Source organism: Malus sylvestris, chromosome 16 (genome assembly GCF_916048215.2).
Source record: "Malus sylvestris chromosome 16, drMalSylv7.2, whole genome shotgun sequence".
Taxonomy (NCBI): domain Eukaryota; kingdom Viridiplantae; phylum Streptophyta; class Magnoliopsida; order Rosales; family Rosaceae; genus Malus; species Malus sylvestris.
Window position 1 is genome coordinate 38265222 of NC_062275.1, and position 19244 is coordinate 38284465.

The 19244-nt window shown below is 40.0% G+C and overlaps 1 protein-coding gene across 1 annotated transcript; it reads left to right on the top strand.

The window, feature by feature from the left end:
• The first annotated feature begins 5192 nt into the window (after window positions 1–5192).
• Window positions 5193–5726, top strand: LOC126609357 (uncharacterized). Its single transcript, XM_050277286.1, has one exon. It carries the CDS (start codon window positions 5193–5195, stop codon window positions 5724–5726), a length of 534 nt encoding a protein of 177 aa, XP_050133243.1.
• The last annotated feature ends 13518 nt before the right edge of the window (window positions 5727–19244 follow it).

Sequence of the window (19244 nt, forward strand, 5' to 3'; positions counted from 1 at the left end):
GCAAGAAATGTCTTGCAAGTGTCAAGAACACACCTTTCGAAGGTGTTGTAAATTGTTCTTGAATAGTTCAAAACAGTTGGTTCTTCTACTTGGATGCTTGATTCCGTATTAGTAACTATGTTTTACAATCGTTGTAAAAGTGTGACTAATAAGAAGTAGAAGATATATGAGAGAAGAAAAAGGTGCTTCACATTCGGAACGTGAATAAAATAAAGATCTCTGCGAAAGCAGATAGTACTTACTTCCTCATATGAACTACCAAAGAAATTGGAAAAACCAAAGATTGTCTTTACATTCCAATTTTAAGGAACTTAATTCCGTCACTATAGTAGAGATGGATGAATGTTTTGTTTGACAAAACATTGTTCTTTATTAGTCAATAATTGGATTATAGTAATCTAATTGATTGTCTCTATAGTAGAGATGATATGGTAGTGTTAACTGTTTAGAATATAATGATGCTTAAAAACCCAAAAGGTTGCAAGATAGTGACTAATCCCAACTGAGTTGTGATACCTCTAAAACATAAATTACGAGTTGGTCATAGATGGATGCTTTGGATCGTTAGATCCGGATCCAATACCTTCTTGTTAAATTGTATAGAGGCGAAATGTTCGAATCTTTATTCTTTTGGAAAGAAGAAAGAATCACAAAGTTGTTGAGGTTAATTCACTTAGATGTTAATGGCACTTGTCCACAACATAATACTACTCATGATGGATGACATTCACCGAAGATCACTCTCGGTTGGACTATAGTTTATTTTTGAATAAACACAAGTCCGAATACTTTGTAAAATGTTTCAAAGAATTCAAGAAATGTAAGTTGATGAGTAAGACATCTAAAGTATTTACCTCCTTAGATTTGATCCAAGGAAAAGTAACACTTTAGATGAGTTTCCTTGAAAGATATCAAGGAAAATAGCATCATATGATAATGAATTTCTCCATTAGGAGAAGAACGAACTCGAATAAGATTTAGTTCCTTAGATGTTATCTATTACCCATATATAGGATATATACTTCTAAAAACAATATGATTGTCAATTAGAAGATCTTCCAAAATTTTCATGACTCCATAAGATGTAGTTGGAAAGAAAGACAAATCTCAAGCATGTTAAGATTTGGGGTTGTGTGCTAATAAGCAATATTTGTTTGATAACAATCTTGTGGGATATCCTTAAATTAACTTTTGGATATCGCTTCTATAAACCAACTACCAAATGTTGTTTTGTTGGGTAGTTCATTGTAATCTTACAATATGATTTGCCTAAGTGCAAATGAATGAGAGATAGAACTCAAAGAATGGGTTCTTTGAGAGACAAGATAATAATCAACAAATATAACAACCTAGTTCCTATACCACAAGCTCCAAGGTAGTCGAGAAGGATTTATAAACTGTCTCAGTTGAATGGTTTGAACTTTATGACTATGTCATAGAGTTACACCTCTTAATTCGAAAGAAATAAGAATGAAAATCCTTATGACTACATTGAGTGTATATATGATATATACTCAAGGAAATGGTAAAGTACCATTTGACCGGAAATAATGAAACCTTCATAAGCTAATTGGTAGCTTAAGGTGACTACAATCAAAGAGAATGGTTGACTTTGAAGAAACCATCTTTGAGATAGTCTTGGTTTCAATTAATTCGAAGATTGCTAGCTACAACTAAATGGTGATTCAATGTTTGGACATAATATGGGTTTCCGAAACCATTATTAAGATAGTCTTGATAATATATGTCTAAAACTATAAATCACAAGACATGTAAGTTGTAGAGATCCATCCATCATGAATCTTAGCAAGCTAGTGGGAGCCATAAGCGTCTTATGAGAGAAAGATCAAATCAATTGATTTCTCATAAAGATGTAAATGAATCTTTTGTTTACTAGGTTTACAAAAGAGTAGTGGGAGTTAATCATGTTCCTAAATTTAAATATATATATATATATATATACACACACATATATGATATATTAATTTTGGAAATGAAAAGAATACTTCTTCGTTAAAGTTATGACTTTAAACATTCTATAAAGATAGAATGTATATGGGAGACATAGTCTATAAACATGGGATGGAAATCTATAATGATAGATTTCAGGATATAATTAGATTATATCAAGCCCTAATGATAGACAAGAGATGCTAGGAAGTTTCTCATATGATGACAAACTTCAAATCAAAAGGACAACTCTAGTGAGACTAGGAAGTTGTTCTTCTCAAAGGGAACGTACCCTTTTGACTTATAAAGAAACATAATGCATAAATAGAATCCTTTATGCATACGCAGAAAGGTGATTTACGTATTTCATATTGTATGAAACACATTGATATGAATTGTACCTAGATCGGTACAAGACAATATCAATGCAAACCCAGGATCAGAACCATGGCAACTGTCAAGTGAGTCCTTAAGTATTTAAGAAATACTAAAGGATAGATTCCTCAAAGAATGAGGAAGAATTAGAGTAACGTAAAGGAAGCGTAAATGTATTAGATTACGAATCTAATCCATCATTGGATGTTTCTTCATTATGAATGAAGAGATAATCAGATATCTCTTTATTATGACTAAAGAGATATTTGGATGGAAACATTAAAAGTAATGACTTTAGTGTGTTCCATTATGAATGCAAAATATATTGCCTTATAGAAGTTTACAACAATGTTGTTTGGATGGGAAAGTTCATTTATGAACTCTCTATTCGGTTCCAACCAGAAAGTGTCTCTAGTGTACTGACACTACGACACTAATGGGGCGATAGCTCAAGCCAGGGAATCAAGGTCTCATCAAGATCCGAACTCAAATGAGAGACTGAACCACATGATTAAGAATCATGTATAATGGTGACGTCGTTATTCTCAAGGTTGCTTCTATGGATAACATATAGATATCCATTGTCTAGGCCTACTACTCAGCCATTTATGAAATGACTACAGAAGAGGTATCATCACTGATGACCAAGCTGATTGGCTCTAGTGCAAGTGGGAGATTGTTGGAAATGTGCCCTAAAACCAATCATATGATGATACTTTACGGACATTTCACATGTTATACTAATCTAATTTAATATCAAGGGCAAAGATTATTGTTTGAGCCGTCTCATATAAATGTTATACGCTTAAACGATAAGTCCAAGGAATATGTGATTGGGAGAATGCGATCTAAAGAAGTTAGATTCATGAGGCCATTCTTTCGTAGACACATCCTAAACGTTCCTGATCATAGGATTGCCAATTGGGCATTGACAGTCCGTTAAGATTAGTACGTGTTGTGTCTTCTCTCAGGGAGAGTGACTAGTCTCGAGTCATTGGTGTGTGTGACATTAAGACAAGTACGTAGGTGCTCAATAGAGAATGAGTTCACTGAACACGATCAACAAAGAGTTCTCATATTCATGTCACATGAGAACTCATGGTTGGGATAATGCAAAGTAGTCCTTTGACCTGAGGCATCATAGTTGTCTTGTGGTTAGGTACTTGATCTTTGATTATGTCAAAGTCACCCCATCCGCGGGTGTCCACGGCATTGTCGGGGTTAAGCCACTTAGCCATGGAGGCAAGTGAATGCGCAACAAGGGATCTCTAACCTTTAAATCGTTTGGGGGAGAATACTCTATGATATGATTAAGAATCTCTGGCCAGAGTATGAATGAGATTTAGGAAGTCGTTCCAAATCACATTCAAGGTAATCATATAAGCACACGAATCACATTGGATAGTAGACATGAATAAACTATCAAACCAAACAATGTGGTCAAGAGTATTGTATTATAGAAAGACCGTATTGCATTTGTAATCCTAAACTGAATAGGTTCTCCACCTCTTCTGATTAGCTTGGGTAACCATGATATGCTGCTAGGTGTCACTCATGGTTTGTGGAAGCCCTAAACATGTATAATCACTAAAGGGAGAATTGAAAGTAAGTTTCAATTCACAATCGATTTGAAATGGTTCTAATCGCCCACTGCCTCGCTAAAAGGAACCTAATGGATCGTACACCGTGTAAGGTGGAGATTGAAGAAACAATGGAGATGGGTAAGAATAATTAAATGGTTTAATTATTTATGGAAAGGATTAATTAATATGTTAATTAATCAAACGAATAAGTTCGTTAAAGACCTCGGGATAGTTTTGGACCTTAAGGCCCAATGGGCTTCGACCGTCAAGCCCATTGACTTAAGTTGTATGACAACTTAATGAATAATGATTCACAGAGGCCCAATTAGCCCAATAATACCCTAAGGCCGGCCATTTAGAGATGGAGTGAGTTTTGGACTTATTTACAAGTTTGCCACTCCAATGAATTAAGGTATAAATATGACTTTATAGCCAAAATTCATTTAGGGTTTTCTTTTGGGGAAAGGATGAGAACATAAGCTCTCCTTTCTCTCTAAAGTGGCCGACCTCCTTGGAGGGTTTAGCTAGCAATCCTACTACTCCAAGGTCACTCATTTCTTCTCCAATCTAACCTTGGTGAAGAGACTTAGAGGTTCTCAATTTTGGGAACTTGGAGAACCATTTCATCCATCCAAATCCATAGATCGAAGAGGCAAGGAATGAAGGCCCTCTCTTTGGGTGATTAGCCTTTGCTTATGCAAAGAGGAATCTACAAAGGTATAATTTCTCAACTAACAAATGTTGTTTTAAGTTGAGTCAAGGTTCACCAATCTACTAGGCTTTGAATTTAATGGGTAATGTTTTGTTTTGAGTGCATGCAAGCATGATTCCACCTTTAATTTGTTAATTTCATGCTGTAAATGTTATTCAAATGAACATGTTTTCACAAAATAATCCTTCATCCACGCCCTTGAAACTTAAGGATTATGACACCTTCGAATGGCATGCAGAACACCATGAGGAGTTTACATAGATCAAGGTTTCCCTCACGACTCCACCCATCATGGTCCCACCATGACATGGCATACCTCTCAAGCTGTACATCTCCGGGGCAGAAGAATCCATCATATGCAAGAATAGGCCATTTTTTATCTTAGCCGAAATCTCAACCCAACGGAGGTCAATTATTGTTCTGTCGAGAAGCTCTGCCTTGCCTTATTTTCCGTCGCATCAAAACTCAGGCATTACATGCTCCCATCGGTCACTCAGGTCATCGCCCATACCAATGTCATTTGTTACACGCTCACTCGGCCCATAGTAAAAGGCCGAACCAGAAAGTGGACAATGGCACTATCTGAATTCAGTTTACAATATGTGCCCCAGAAAGTTGTTAAAGGCCAAGTGTTGGCCGATTTCTTGGCCCAACATCCCTCACCATATAGTTTTGGGGGCAATAACATTGAAGTCGGCATGGTGGCAACACGTGATAATTACTGGACAATGTACTTTAATGGCTCTAGTACTTCAGTCTCGGCTGGCATGGGGATCGTTATTCAATCCCCAAATCACAGTTGCTGGTATTTTTCTCTCAAGCTTGATTTCGATTGTACGAATAATCAGGCCGAATACGAAGCCCTTATCATCGGCCTTGATGTCCTCCATGACTTGCGGGCAACTTGTGTCCTTATTCTTGGTGATTCCGAGCTTGTGATTAACCAACTCAATGGGACTTTTCGTTGCATGAGTTGCACCCTGGCGCCCTATCATATGGTTGCCAACTATTTGGCCAAATCTTTCGATGGCATCACTTTCAAACACATTTCACGAGTTCGAAACACAGACGCAGATGAATTAGCTCAAATCACCTCTGGAGCATAACTCATGGGGGGCAAACTAGGCCGAGAAATACTTGTGTCACAATGAGCACACCCGGCCTTGGTCAATCAACAAATCCTCCAACGCGATTGTGTGATCCGTACACGAGTCATGTCCTTACCTTCGTTGTTGAAGTAAAGGACCCTATAGAGGTTTGCACTATCGAGACATTACCAAACGATTGGAGAAGGGTGATTATGCGATATCTTGATAACCTTAGTGATAAACACGACCGACGGACAAAGGTCCATGCCACAAACTACGTGTCATACCAGAATGAGTTGTATCGAAAAGGTAAAGATGGGTTATAGTTACTATGCCTCGGCCCACAAAAGGCTGCCCAAGTAATTACAGAAGTACACGAAGGAATTTGCAGGGCTTACCAATCTAGATGAAAGATGCGTTGGCTGCTTTGGAAACACGGCTATTTCTGACCGAGTATACTAAAGGATTGTATTAAGTACACAAAGGGATGTGTACAGTGTCAAATTCATGGGCCTATATAGAGAGTTCCAGCTGAATTACTCCACTCGGTCACCAAACCATGGCCATTCAGAGGATGGATCATGGATGTAATTGGTAAAATTATATCGTTTTCTGGAGCAGCAAAACATTCATGGATACTTGTGGCGACCGACTACTTCACTAAATGGGTTGAAGCAAAATCATATGCCGAATTAACGTCCAAGGAAGTTTGCAATTTTGTAGGAGAAAACATTGTGCCATAGTTCAGCATACCAGAAACGATCATAACTGACAATGGTACAATATTTACAGTCGATAGGTTCAAAGAATATACAGCAAGCTTAAAAATTCAACTCAAACAATCCACGCCATATTACCCACAAGCAAATGGATAGGTTGAAGCAAGTAATAAGGTTTTGATCAGCATTCTCGAAAAGATGATAAAATAGAAACCGGGCATGTGGCATTTGAAGTTGAATGAGGCTTTATGGGCATATCGGACCTCACTTCATTCGGCAACAGGGACCACCCTGTATGCATTAACTTATGGGCACGACGCGATATTACTAGTCGAATTGAGTATAAATTCATTACGGATAATTGAACAATGTAGTTTGTTCAGTGCCGAATACAATAAGTCCATAGACAAGAATTGGAAGACTTGGATGAAGCTCGACTTGATGCTTATAATTTATTAGTGGCACAGAAAAAGATAGCCAAGCGAGCCTATAATCAAAATGTCAGACAAAAAATGTTCAGCACAAAGGGAGTTAGTTTGGCAAACTGTGTTGCCCGTGGGAATCAAGGACCCTAGATTCGAGAAATGGTCATTGAATTGGGAAGGACCGTTTGTCGTTCACAAAGTTCTCAGCAAGGGGGCATATCACCTTAAATATCGAATCGGTTTAGTTCATAAACTACCGATCAATGGGAAATTGTTTTAAAAAATATTATCCAGTTACTTGGGCGATGCAAGAGTAAAAGTTCATTTCATTAATCTTTGCATAAAAAAAATGGTATACAATCAGAATTGATCGACCAATTTACAATTAAAGACAACTTTTAAGGGGTTGAAGGAAGGAAAGCTTCAATGGTGGCTTTCAGCTCTAACCACCTCACTTCGCCCATTGTGATTTCAGCTTGCTGAGTCCTTATGTCCATCTTTAGTTACTCAATCTGCTTCATTCCAGCTGTGTATTCTTCCAAACGAGGTTTGCTCGACTCAAAATCCTTTGCGAGATTAGAAGAAATGGCCAACCACTGACGTTGGAGTTTGGCAATTTGACAGTTGAGGTCAGCAATTTGTCGATCGAGGTCGGCCAACTTTCCATTCCTTGCCTTTATCGCCTCAACCTCTGGACGGAGAGCTTCTTAAGCAACCAACGTAGCCTTAAACTCGTTTTCTGCTCAAATAGCCCTTTTGAAGATATTAAAATAATCTCAAGTTCAATCCAGGGTAGAAGACAAGCGAGTGACAATTTCATTGCTCAATAGGCCGTCGGCTGCGAGGTCATTCAAACATTCTCCTACAAAGTTGAGACCTTTGTGTTTAAGGATTTAAGGAGCCGAAAGAGATAAAAGCCCCTGCAGCTTGGCAAATACGGTCAACTCGGCTGCTGATGCAGATGGTCCAGTAATGGAAGCAAAAGGACTAGCCGCCCTCGAAGAACTAGAAAGAAGGGCGTTGAGTTCGACTTCCCACGATGGCTACATATAAAAGCATATGTTAAGAAAAGTCAAGTCAAGAAGCCAAAGAAAAATAAGGTTTGCTCTAAGACCTGCCGAAAAAAGACTTCGACCATATCTGCTGGTTCGTTGCTCGAACCTAGAGAACTTAGCAGCTGAGCCCAGTGTTTAAGAGAGCCTCTTAATTCGCATGGCCGATGGAGGCTATCCACATTTGACAACCACTAGGGTAGCCATGAAATATAGATAACACCCTTCGGCACATAGAATTTTCGATCAAATGAGTAATTGGGCACCTGACATTTAATATTTTTGGCTTAGATTTCTCAAGCAGGAAATTAATAGAAGGGTAATGAAGGTTCTTACGAAGGTCAAAGTAACCTCTTGCAGAGGAATGCTAAGATTCTGATCTTGGGGATGAATCGACATCTTTGCCGTCGCTTCTGTTTCAACAAGAGGTACCGCTTCATGCCCCTTGTTTGCTTTGGCAGCAGAAGGGTTGACTTGACCAGCCGTTTCGACCACCGGTTAGGGGTTAGGGGTCGTTCTCTCACCCTGCCAAGATTTCCTCACCAATTGGGGGCCTTCGCTCTCATCCTCCTAAACAAAGGGTCAATCATTAAACAAGGAGTTTTAGATGGAGGAACATTATAAAATGTTATACCTTTTCTTCTAGGATGATCGCAGTAGCCTTTTTTAGAGTAGGGGGTTCTTCTCAACTGAGGGAGGTGTCTCCTCTAGAGTGGCAACCGCTGGGCTGGTTTCAACATGAGCAGTTGCCAAGGCTAAAGTTGCAAGCCGTTCAACAACTAGGTTAATGACCAACTCAATCACCAGGGTTGGCTGCACATCGGCCAAAACTTCGACCACAGAATGAGGGAGAGAAGGAGCAGTTGCTCCTGCAGTTTAGCTGGAGATAACATGAATCTCCCGCTCCCCTTTTTTAGCTAACTTCTTGATGCGTTTTGTAGGCCGGAGAGCATCTCCTGCCGTTCTGGCTTCCAGGCGGGGACGTTTACTCAGCGGAGTCGGTAAGCAGCTGCCATCCTTTTCGGATGAAGAGCAAGTTTCTTCTTAGTTGCGGCCATGGCCACTACTTCAACCCTCTTGATAATACGGCTACCTTAAAACATTGAAATCGAGTTAAATTAAAGCTCAATGGAAAATAAATAAATAAAGAATGTAGAAGGTATATACCTTAGGCCGTATCTTTGGATTTTGGGGCAATGACTTTCTTCAGGCGATCGTCAAAAAGTACTTTTGAAATTTCTTTCGACCAGCATGTGAAAGAATTCCTTGGTGTAAGCCTCCCACCACTTGGAAAAGGTGCTGGCGCACCGGGATTCTTGGTCTCTTGGCCAAAAGTAGAATTTGGCACGTCGTTTGGTAAACTCTTTTTCGGCTGTCTCGTATTCCTTTTCTGAGGAACCAAAAAAGCGTTCTCGACTTAAGAGAGAGCGAGATAAAAGGAATGGCAAGGGGCACCCTTAGAGATAACCCAGTTGGCGAGCCAGGAAGTTGGGGTGGTAAACTTCTTAAATACCCCGCCGAGCTTCGCAGCCATAGGGTAGGTCACAAGCCATGATGAATGACCCTCAAGTTTCCCAAAGATCAGCATCATCATCCGTTTCCCATGTCGATTGTGGAAGAATGATGGAAGATGGGTATGTCCGGGGACAGCAGATTTGGAATTCATTGTCGGACAAATCCTCAAGGCCGAAGAATTATTTGAAAATGTCTTCAGTCGAGTGACGAGGAAAGGGTCGCGAAGCTAACTCCAGACCCATAACTGTGGAGGAGTTAAATATTGGGATTTCAGGCCGCAGGGTTGAGAAGTAGACTTGCAGCCAGAGCTGGAAGACTTAGAGTGGGCCGTTTTGGTGGAGGTTAATTTTCCCCAAAGTTGCTTTGGCCAAACACCAGGTAAGGTTGGCAAGGACAGCTGAGCTAAGAGCCAGGGTGTAGCTGCTAGCCAAGGCATCAACGACATGCATGTTCTCGACCAAGCACTTATTCGACTTGGCACAAAAGAAATACTTGTTGTACCAGTAGAATAAAAAGGCCCTATGTTCTCCTTTTTTGAGTTTTTCACCTTCGAAACTGGCGAAGTGGGTGACCAGGGTGTTGTAATTGAAAAAGTTCTTATAAAATTTCTGCACTTCCTCTTTTGAAGGCCTTTGATCTCCCTTCGTCAGAGCTTCGACGGCACGTTCCTCAAAGACCATCTTTAAGTCCAAGTCAAATTTGTACCCAGCGAGAAAAGTATCAACCAAGAGACCGGTTGGAGAGGTGCCAAGTATGGCAATCATATCTAGAACCGTTGGGCTAAGGGGGCCGAGGGGGAGAACCATCGTGTTGCTAGCCGAGCACCAAAAGCTTAATGCAACCATCACAAGCTCTTAGTCTAAGTTCATCTCGATGATCGAGAGTTGGATGGCATCAAAAATGTCGAGAGCCTTCCACTCATCACCGAAATATAACTCCATCCGAGCAACCCAGGCAGCAGTGGTCAAGGGCCAAATACCCTGGGGTCTGGCCAATTCCTATTTTGACTAGTCATACCCTTAAAATAAGGGTTTTAGGCAGTGCTCCTTAGCATTTCGATGATTGCTTCTGGAACATTGTCTTTGAATAGTGGGCCTAGGGTTTGATGGGAGATGTTTGGTTCATCTTCAAATTCAATGGTTTTTATCGTGTTTTGGTCGGTGATGTTTTGACACTTGCTGCACTCCTCAATCAACTTGTTAATGAAAACATTAGCAGCCATTGGAGAATAAGTTTTTCTGGGTATTAAAGGAATGTTTTTTGGTTTTCGAAAGAAAATGGCGAAGAGATTTGAGAAGAAATAGCAAAGGGATTTGAGGGTTCTGGAAGCGTAAAAGGTTGAATGAAGAGAGGTGAATATTTATAGGCATTTTGGGGGGAAGACCCAACAGTTTAAAGTTTCAAATAAAGGATAAGACCAATCGAGTATTTGGTAATCATGATGAATATTCAAAGAAACTAGGTGAAGGGACCGAGAAACTCGCAAATCAAGACTACACGACAGCGTATAACGGCAAGTTTAATTATGAAGAGACGTTTAAGAATCTGCATGAGACTGAAAATTCACGAATCAAGGTTATAATGATGACATGGGCGTTTCAATGTCAAGTAATGAAAAACATGCCCAGAAGATGCCACGTGGCAGAGTGTCTGACAAAATTAAGATCGCGCGATCGTGCTTCGTAAATGCGCCTGGTGAACGGAATATTTGAGACTTTTCATCATCCTTAAAAGATACCTTTAGGGTTTGATTTCACTTCTTCAAGGTCGAAACTCGACTAAGGAGTTCAAGGCCAAAGACCTTAGAAGTGAGGGGGCAATGTTTAGGCCCAAAATAATATTATTGGGTCGAGTGTAGGTTTATGTTTGGTCCAAAGCTCTTCCAAAAATACTATGGGCCGTCCAGTGATCATGAACCGCCCAGTCAGGTCAACCGAGTTTTATTGCAAGAAGGATTGATCTAGATAAGAGCGAATGGGCCGAGTCCTAGTATGATAAAAAGTCTTAATGGAATGAGGATGCTGAGATTTGAGAAGTGAATGTGGCCAGATAAAAAGTTTGGTTCAAGGTCCTAATGGAGGTAGGATTGGCCGAGACTTGGTTAGATTGGGATAAAGAATCCTAATCCAAGTATAGTTCTAGTTCAGCCATGATGAGATTGGCTGCTATAAATAAGAAAGGGGTGCATCATTCTAACCCTCTCCCCCTCAATTCAACACACAAAACTGCCCTGCGCAAACTCTCACTCTACACGAAACCTCTCAACAACTTTGAGATTTTTATTTTCTTTTTGCCGACACATCTTCAGTTTGGATAAACATCACTATGAAGGCAACCGGTGACACCTTCAATTTGGATAAACAACACTGTTGCCGTAGAATCAGCCATCATGGAGCACTTTCAGTTTGGATAAACAACACTGCATCTCTGCCGACTGATAACTTAACCAAGTCTCGATCGACAAGGGTTTTCGAATCTTTGTTGGTAGAGGTTATCTCATTAGCCTTCTCAACGAAGTGGGGTATTACAGATTACTGGGCTCGACACATTGAACGCCGAGTTGTTTTATGATTGGATACTCACAAGTGGGAGTTAGAGTTTGGCATTCTGACGACCAAACTACATTTATGATTAAGACGTACATTTTCTTTGAGTACTTGTGCCCATATAGTTTGGTGTCGATTCGGCGTGCTTATACTCTTACGAATATAATCACTGTGACCGAATCCAGCACCAATGATTTGTGAACTTCGCAAAACTAACAGCCTTGTCTTCAGGCTCTTGAACCCGAAAGCCGAGATGTGTTCTTTCCTCGACCACAGTCACAAGATTAAGAAGTCAACAACGCGCCCAATGCCACGTAACACATTCTACTCCCCAGCCAAACTTGGTCAACGAGTTGCCACGCCCCGCACACAACCGAAAGACGTAGTTAGCTTATTAATTACTCGGTCTGCGCACCACGTAGGTTTGGTAGTTTTTAGGGTCAACAGATAGCCATGGAAGAGAAAGGATGGACATATGTGCGGCAAAGATGACTACCCCCTTCAAACCTTTAATAGTGAAGAGGTTAGTCCAACCATTCAAGGATCATAAAGTGGTGATGAATGATGGTGCATTTGTTCCTATGAAACCCCTTAAATACCAGAGTAATTCTTTTGATTTAACCAAGGCCTTGGAGATCTATGAAGAGTTGGTGCTGGCAAGAGTGATCGTGCCCAACAACACCAAAAAGATATCTAAGCCAGAAAATCTAAGAGGAGATAAGTATTCCAAGCTGCACTGTACCTTCAATCACTCCATAACCAACTATGTCCAATTTAGGGATTGGATACAAGACCTCGTAGTGAAGGGAAAATTGTTGTTGGAAAAACCACAAGCCAATATGATGATTGACATAGATCCTTTCCCAAAAGCCCTAATAAACATGATCAACTTGACTTGGGCGGAAAAAGGGAAAGGGAGAGCTACTTGGGAAGTGAAAGCAGGAAGGAGGCAAGTTGACATACCAACATAATGAACTATCAAGCTGCCCAAGAAACCAAAAGTAGCCATGGTTAAAGGACTGGTGTTGTGTAGTAACTGCCAGGGTGAAAGTGAGTTAGAAGTACCAGCATCAAGAGCCATTATTGATTAAGAATTGATCAGAAGAAAGGAGAAAGAGGAACAATAAGCCAGCAGAAGTATCATGCAGGCAATTGAGAAAGAAACCTCGAGAAATGTTTTCCAAGGGTTGTGATGCGAGAAATATAAGCACACTCAAATTAAACCCTCTTTTTGACAATTGTAGCAAAGTATGTAAGTAGGGATCGTTCTAAACCGGGGATTAGGAGGGCTTGCTAAAACCTCTAAACTGACTCAAAAACAAAAAGAAACAAAGTTAAAAATGTAAACAAAAGATTTTAAAACAAGAAAGTAAAAGGGGGATTTGAGTTTGGTGAAGTTGAAAGTAAAAACGAATAAACTAAAAACTTAAATAGATTTTAAACAAATTTGGGTTGAATGGATAATGGAAGGCTAGCTAAGGGGTTCTTCTCCACACATGTCTTGCTTGCATACAAAATGATTTCCAATTGCTCTTCGATAAGTTATGAATACTCAACGCCCCAAATTAACCGTGAATTGCACTAATTAACTCTCAGTTTTTTCAACAAGTTATTAGATTGGATGATTGCATACGACAACCCAAAACACTCCCTACAAGTTCCCTACATGAATTGCATAATAGAGATACAAGCAAGAATCATTAAGTTCTATGAAAAACATAAGCATTGACGAGGCACTCGTTACTATGATTTGCATGAAACTTATGCCAAGAATTTACTTAACGTGATTATGACTAGCAATCTTCACTACTTGTGAATATAAGTTCATAACGATTAGGTGAAACTCCCTTATATTCTAGCGTCAAATTCATGCATGAAAATTAAGCGTGCACTCTCAACCAACATACACAAATTAGTTTTTATACGAACGGATAAGTAAATTGAATTCACAATTCAAGAAACGCAATTGGAAGTAATCAAATCATATAGCAAGCATAAACATGGTTTTGAATCCCCCCCTAGCCAAGGGGGGTTTAGTTCCTCATTATTACAAAACAAAGATAAACAAATTTAACCATTGAAAAACAAAGGGAAGAAAGCACCTAAACGTTCCAACGATCCATGTTGGATAGCAAGCGCGTCCAAGGACTTTTCTCCTTCTCCTTGCCGCCACAACAAGGTTGGAATGATGTTGAAGGGTTGGTTATTTGGAGGAATGGATGGGAAGGGGTTTAGATATGTAGGAGAGGCAAGGAAAGGCTTGGAGAATGGTTAATTTCTGGATGATTTGAATGAGGTTGCTGCCATGGTATTTATAGGAAGAGGATGGACATGTTTAATGCAAAAATCTGGTGGAATGAAGTAGGTAAGGCATGGCAAGGTGGAGAATTGTTGGTGAGGGTAGGTTTTGAGTCATCCACTCACATGTCATGGTGAGTTAAGCATTGCATCATCCACTCAAATGTCATGGTGAGTTAAGCATTACATCATCCACTCAAATGTCATAGTGAGATAGGCATTGCATCATCACTAAAAAATCTGGTGGAAGTAAAACAAAGGGAAGGCCACGGCATTGATGAATTTTATGGGGTATGCATGGTTTTGAGTGAAGTTTTGGCCAATCCTTCTAGAAATTTATCCCTTCTTGCAACTTGTATTTGTTTCACCAGATTTTTAGCATGTTCCTAGCCTCTTTTTTTCTTCAAATTCGTCCATCCATCTTGCTCATATCATAAGTAATCCATTCCAAGCTCAAAACTGCTCCAAAATGCACCAAAATGCACTTTCTTGCTACCTTAACCCTTTGGACCTACAAACACACGAAAATGGCTTAAAGTACTAAAATAACTAAGAACTAATAACGTAAATGCAAGAAAACTAGTTAACTAAGTCGCATAAATATGCGTCTATCAGGTTGGGAGGAGATTCTCAACCAAAGGGCTTATCAGAGGTATTCATAAATTATGAAGCCCCCCCCAACCAAGTACATTCGGTTAGAGGACAGAGAAGCCAAAATACCAAAATGGATGGATGTAAGGCCCCTCCCCCCCCCCCCCCAACCAAGTTACAATGATGTCAGAATGAAGGGAAGTACAAAGAGCATTATATCCCTATTCACCAAAAAAGATTATGCCCGACTCGGGCGGAAATGGTACATAGTAGGAAAAGATGGGAGGCCTGTCAAAGAAATGGGAGCCTCTATGATCAAAAGAGTTCAGAGACAGCACAAAGCCCACATGAACTCATTAAAAGTCCCAACTGCCTCGGAAACCTCTGAAAATGTGAAGTTTGAGAAAGTAGCTCATGAGGTAGAAAATGCATATAGCAAGACTAAGGTGGAAGGAGACCATGTGCCACAAAGCCCTCACCCTGGGAAGTACAGAATCCTAAGGAGAGCTCAAAAGGACATGATAATGATACCAACACCAAGATGGAGCCCGAAGCCAATATGTTTTGGAACTATCTCGTCTGAGAGAAAAATGCACCCACCGTTGCTAGTTGATACTCTCGGTGAGAACCTAGTATAGGCATAGAACTTTGGCATAACTCAGGAAGAAAGGTTGCCCGAGCTAATGTTATCAAAAGAAGCACAGGCTTGGTTAAATGAATTCATGGACCACATTGGGGGCAAGAATGAGGACTTACCTAAACCTAGCAACTTCCATGTAAACATGACATTTGTTCTATCTGCCATGTTTTGTCCCAAGCATGATCAACCAGCCATAATGGAGGGTGATTACTTGGCAATAAAACCTATGATGGCACATGTTAGTGTTGAAAAAACGGGAAAAGATGAGTCGGGCAAAATATGTTTGCCCAAGCTCACAAAAAAAGAGCCCGAAAAAGTGTACTCAGACAAAATGGTCTTTAGTCACCCTAGTTTGACCCTAGCCAACCATCGCAAGCCTATTTATGTAACTGCTCATCTGGAGGTAGTGCCCTTCAAAAGGGTTTTGATTGATGGAGGAGCTGCAGTCAATGTGTTACCATATAAGTAGATGAAAAGGTGTGTAGAAGTGAAAAGGATCTCATCCCCACGGATCTAACAGTTTCCAGTTTCTCTGGAGCCATCACTAGAACTCATAGGATATTGCCCCTGGAGGTTAACTTGGGCTCCAAGCAAATCATGCTAGCCTTCTTCGGTATGGATAGTACTTTCACCTTTACTAGGCTGAGATTGGATTCATCAAAGTCTCTTTGTGCCTTCCACCCTACACCAATAAGTAGCAGTTTACCATGAGAAATGATGGAGGCCGAGTCACGGCCATTTCTCCCCACTGCGAATGTGGTAGAAGCTAGCTTTTATAATCCTAGTATTGAGATTCTCTAGTGCTTAAAAGCTGATAAGAACGATCGCTCGACTAAGGTGACGGCCCAAAAGCTTCTGGAACAAGGATTATTCCTCACCAAGGAAGAATGGGATAGGCCCTATATTGTCCTAACTCCCAACACCAGTGATGTCAGAACAAATAAGAAAAGACCATGTAGTTGCAGTCAAGTCCTTAATCAAAGGACTGTTGGTGTATGGAAGAGAGAAGAAGCAGGAAAGGGAGAGTTGATGCCTGAGCATACAACAAGAAGGTAAAATTAAAGACCTTCAAAGAATAAAAGTTAGTATAGAAAGCAATTCTGGCTTTAGGAGCTCAAGTTAGAGGCTTTGGGAAATGGAGTCCTACTTAGGAAGTATCTTTTGTTATTCACCAAGCACTGGATAAAGGAGGATATTACTTGATGGATTTGGAGGAAAACTTGCAAAAACATCCAATTCATGCTAAGTTTTTAAAGAAATATCATCCAACTTCTAGGATGTTAGAAATTGTTATATTGAAGAGAGTTAGTGACTTCAAAGAGAAGTGAAGTTAGATGGTGCAATAAGAACTTCAATATAATGCAAGAAGTGAAACAAGTAAAGGCAAAGAATAATTTTATTTCATAAAAAGAAAGTTACAATGGCCCTAGCCTAACAGATTTAGATCTTCACCCATAGTGATTATTCTGGAGTAGTAAGTCTGCATAGTTGTAAAAATTCTGGTGGGCTCGGCCAAAACAGTGCTACTATTAACAAGTTGAGACTTAACATGTTCCAATTCCAGATTTACCTTTTTCACTTATTCAATCTGCTGTTTGAGTGTGCTAAGAAGAGTCGCCTGTTTAGCCTTTAGCACAGCAAGTTGCTCTTCTAACTTCTAAATTTTAGAAGTCACCACCCTGATCCTCTCATCTATCACTGAACCTTCACCCACCAGTTGTTGAATATGAGTGGAAGTACTGGATTGTTTCTCCTTAAAGCATCTCACTCGATTAGCTTGCCTCTCAGCCCTCTAATGCTGATCCCTAAGAGCCCTCAAGTTCTCAAAATATGAAAAAAAAATGACTCATGTTGAACTCTTAATAGTTGATCAGCCTTGAATAGATCTGTTATGGCATTCTCTACGTCGTGAAGAGCCTTGAGGCTGAAGGAAGCTGAGAAGTCCCCCTTCACCCACTCTTGAAAGACTCAGTGTTGCTCTTGAAAGCCAGAAGATTCAGAGGGATGCCTTGAGGATTTTAGCTTTGTCTTGAGTCACCCAAACTCTTTAAAAAGCTCGGGCAAAGCTGTAGTTGTGGAAATAGGTGAAGGAGAATAGGGCAGTGCTCCAACTTCTTTAGAAGGCGCAGCAATAGAGAAGGTCTCAACAGAGGGAGGAGCCCGATAAGTGGGAGTAGTAATGATTGTAGAAGCATTGGTGGTCTTAATCTTCTTCTTAGGACTAGGGATAGGAATCCTTGTGATCCCAGAAGCTAAAGGAGGTCAAGGAAGTTATGTCATGCGCACCAAACGTGGAGGAGAATTGCCCAAGTCCTCTCCAGGGCCCTGTTGCAAAACCAAGAAAAATAAAGTTAGGAGAAGGACTACAATTCAAAATGAAGGAAGGTAAGATTAGAGAAGTCACTATACCTTAATGGAGCCCGAGGCCTTGGAATGAGGGGTAGTGACTCCTAGTTGCCCGGGGGGGGGGATCATTCCCACTAACTGGAGTAGGAGGAATTGTGCTCGAATCCTCACCAAAGGCCTATAAATATCAAGGATAAAGAGCACATGTCAGTAACTAAGTTATGGAAAAGAAGATAGAAGTGAAGGTACTTCTATACTTGAGCAGAGTCTTGAGTAGGAGGAAGCTCCTCTGTAATGGTTGCTAGATGAGGAGAAGCCCATGGGCTAATTACCTCTGAGACCATGGGGATTTCAAGGACTATAAGCTCCCCTAATGCTGTTGCTATTGGTTGTTGTGACTCATGAGCTAGAGATGGCTGGGGAAAATTGTTGTGTTCCTTCCGAGTGCAATATAGGGTGTCGAACCACAGAAACTGATTAGACCTCTATAAATTACTAGCCTTGAAAGAACCCTAACTAAACAATGAAATAACAAATTGAATGTAGGTTTTGTGCTGTTAATGAGAATAACTAAAAATGCAAGAAAAATGTAACAACGAATGATATGTTGATTGAGAAACGATGAGGATGGGTCCAGGGATTTCGAGTTCACCATTACAAAACCAACTCCATGTTTATAAAGTTAAACCGTATTCAATTACCAACCTATTTTCGGAGTTCATTTTACATATATATGATCAGCATATGATGTGGGTTTTTGATCAAATTCTCCTAATCTACAACCTAATTGGGATGTTCAACTTCGGTTCCAAATTAAGAGTCTTTAGCATGCAAGAAAACGTTAAAGAACCAAAGAAAATACATGGCAGGATGTTTGCATACCATTCTCTTCATTCATTCACATGTCTACCAAGATTAAGCATGATGTTTACTATAATCTTGATCAAATGATCTGTAAGAAATCCTAATGGTGATCAATCATTAAAATTAACAAACAAAATTAACAAAAGATTCAGTGAACGAAACAAGAGACAGATTGATGAATTGAATATTTTAACATAAAAACAAGGATCAATTGTGCAAGGCTACATCGAAATCCCTAGCTATGAATTTAGTTACACATCATGTTCACAGAGATGAAATTGGAAATACACAACATGAGTGAAAATAAATAAAAGAGAGAGGAAACCCTTGAAGCAATTCTGATGTTGAACTCCTCGAAGAACAACCTGTCGGGATGAGTCTTTGATGATGTTGGAGTGTCTAGAATGGGTGGAGTTTTTAAGTGTGGATGAAAAGAGAGAAAAAATAGTTACTGGAGTTGTGAAATTCGCTCAGAATGAAGGGTGTATGTGAAAATGGCTAAAAGGCTAAGTTTTATAATGTTAAAAAGCTGTTACAGAT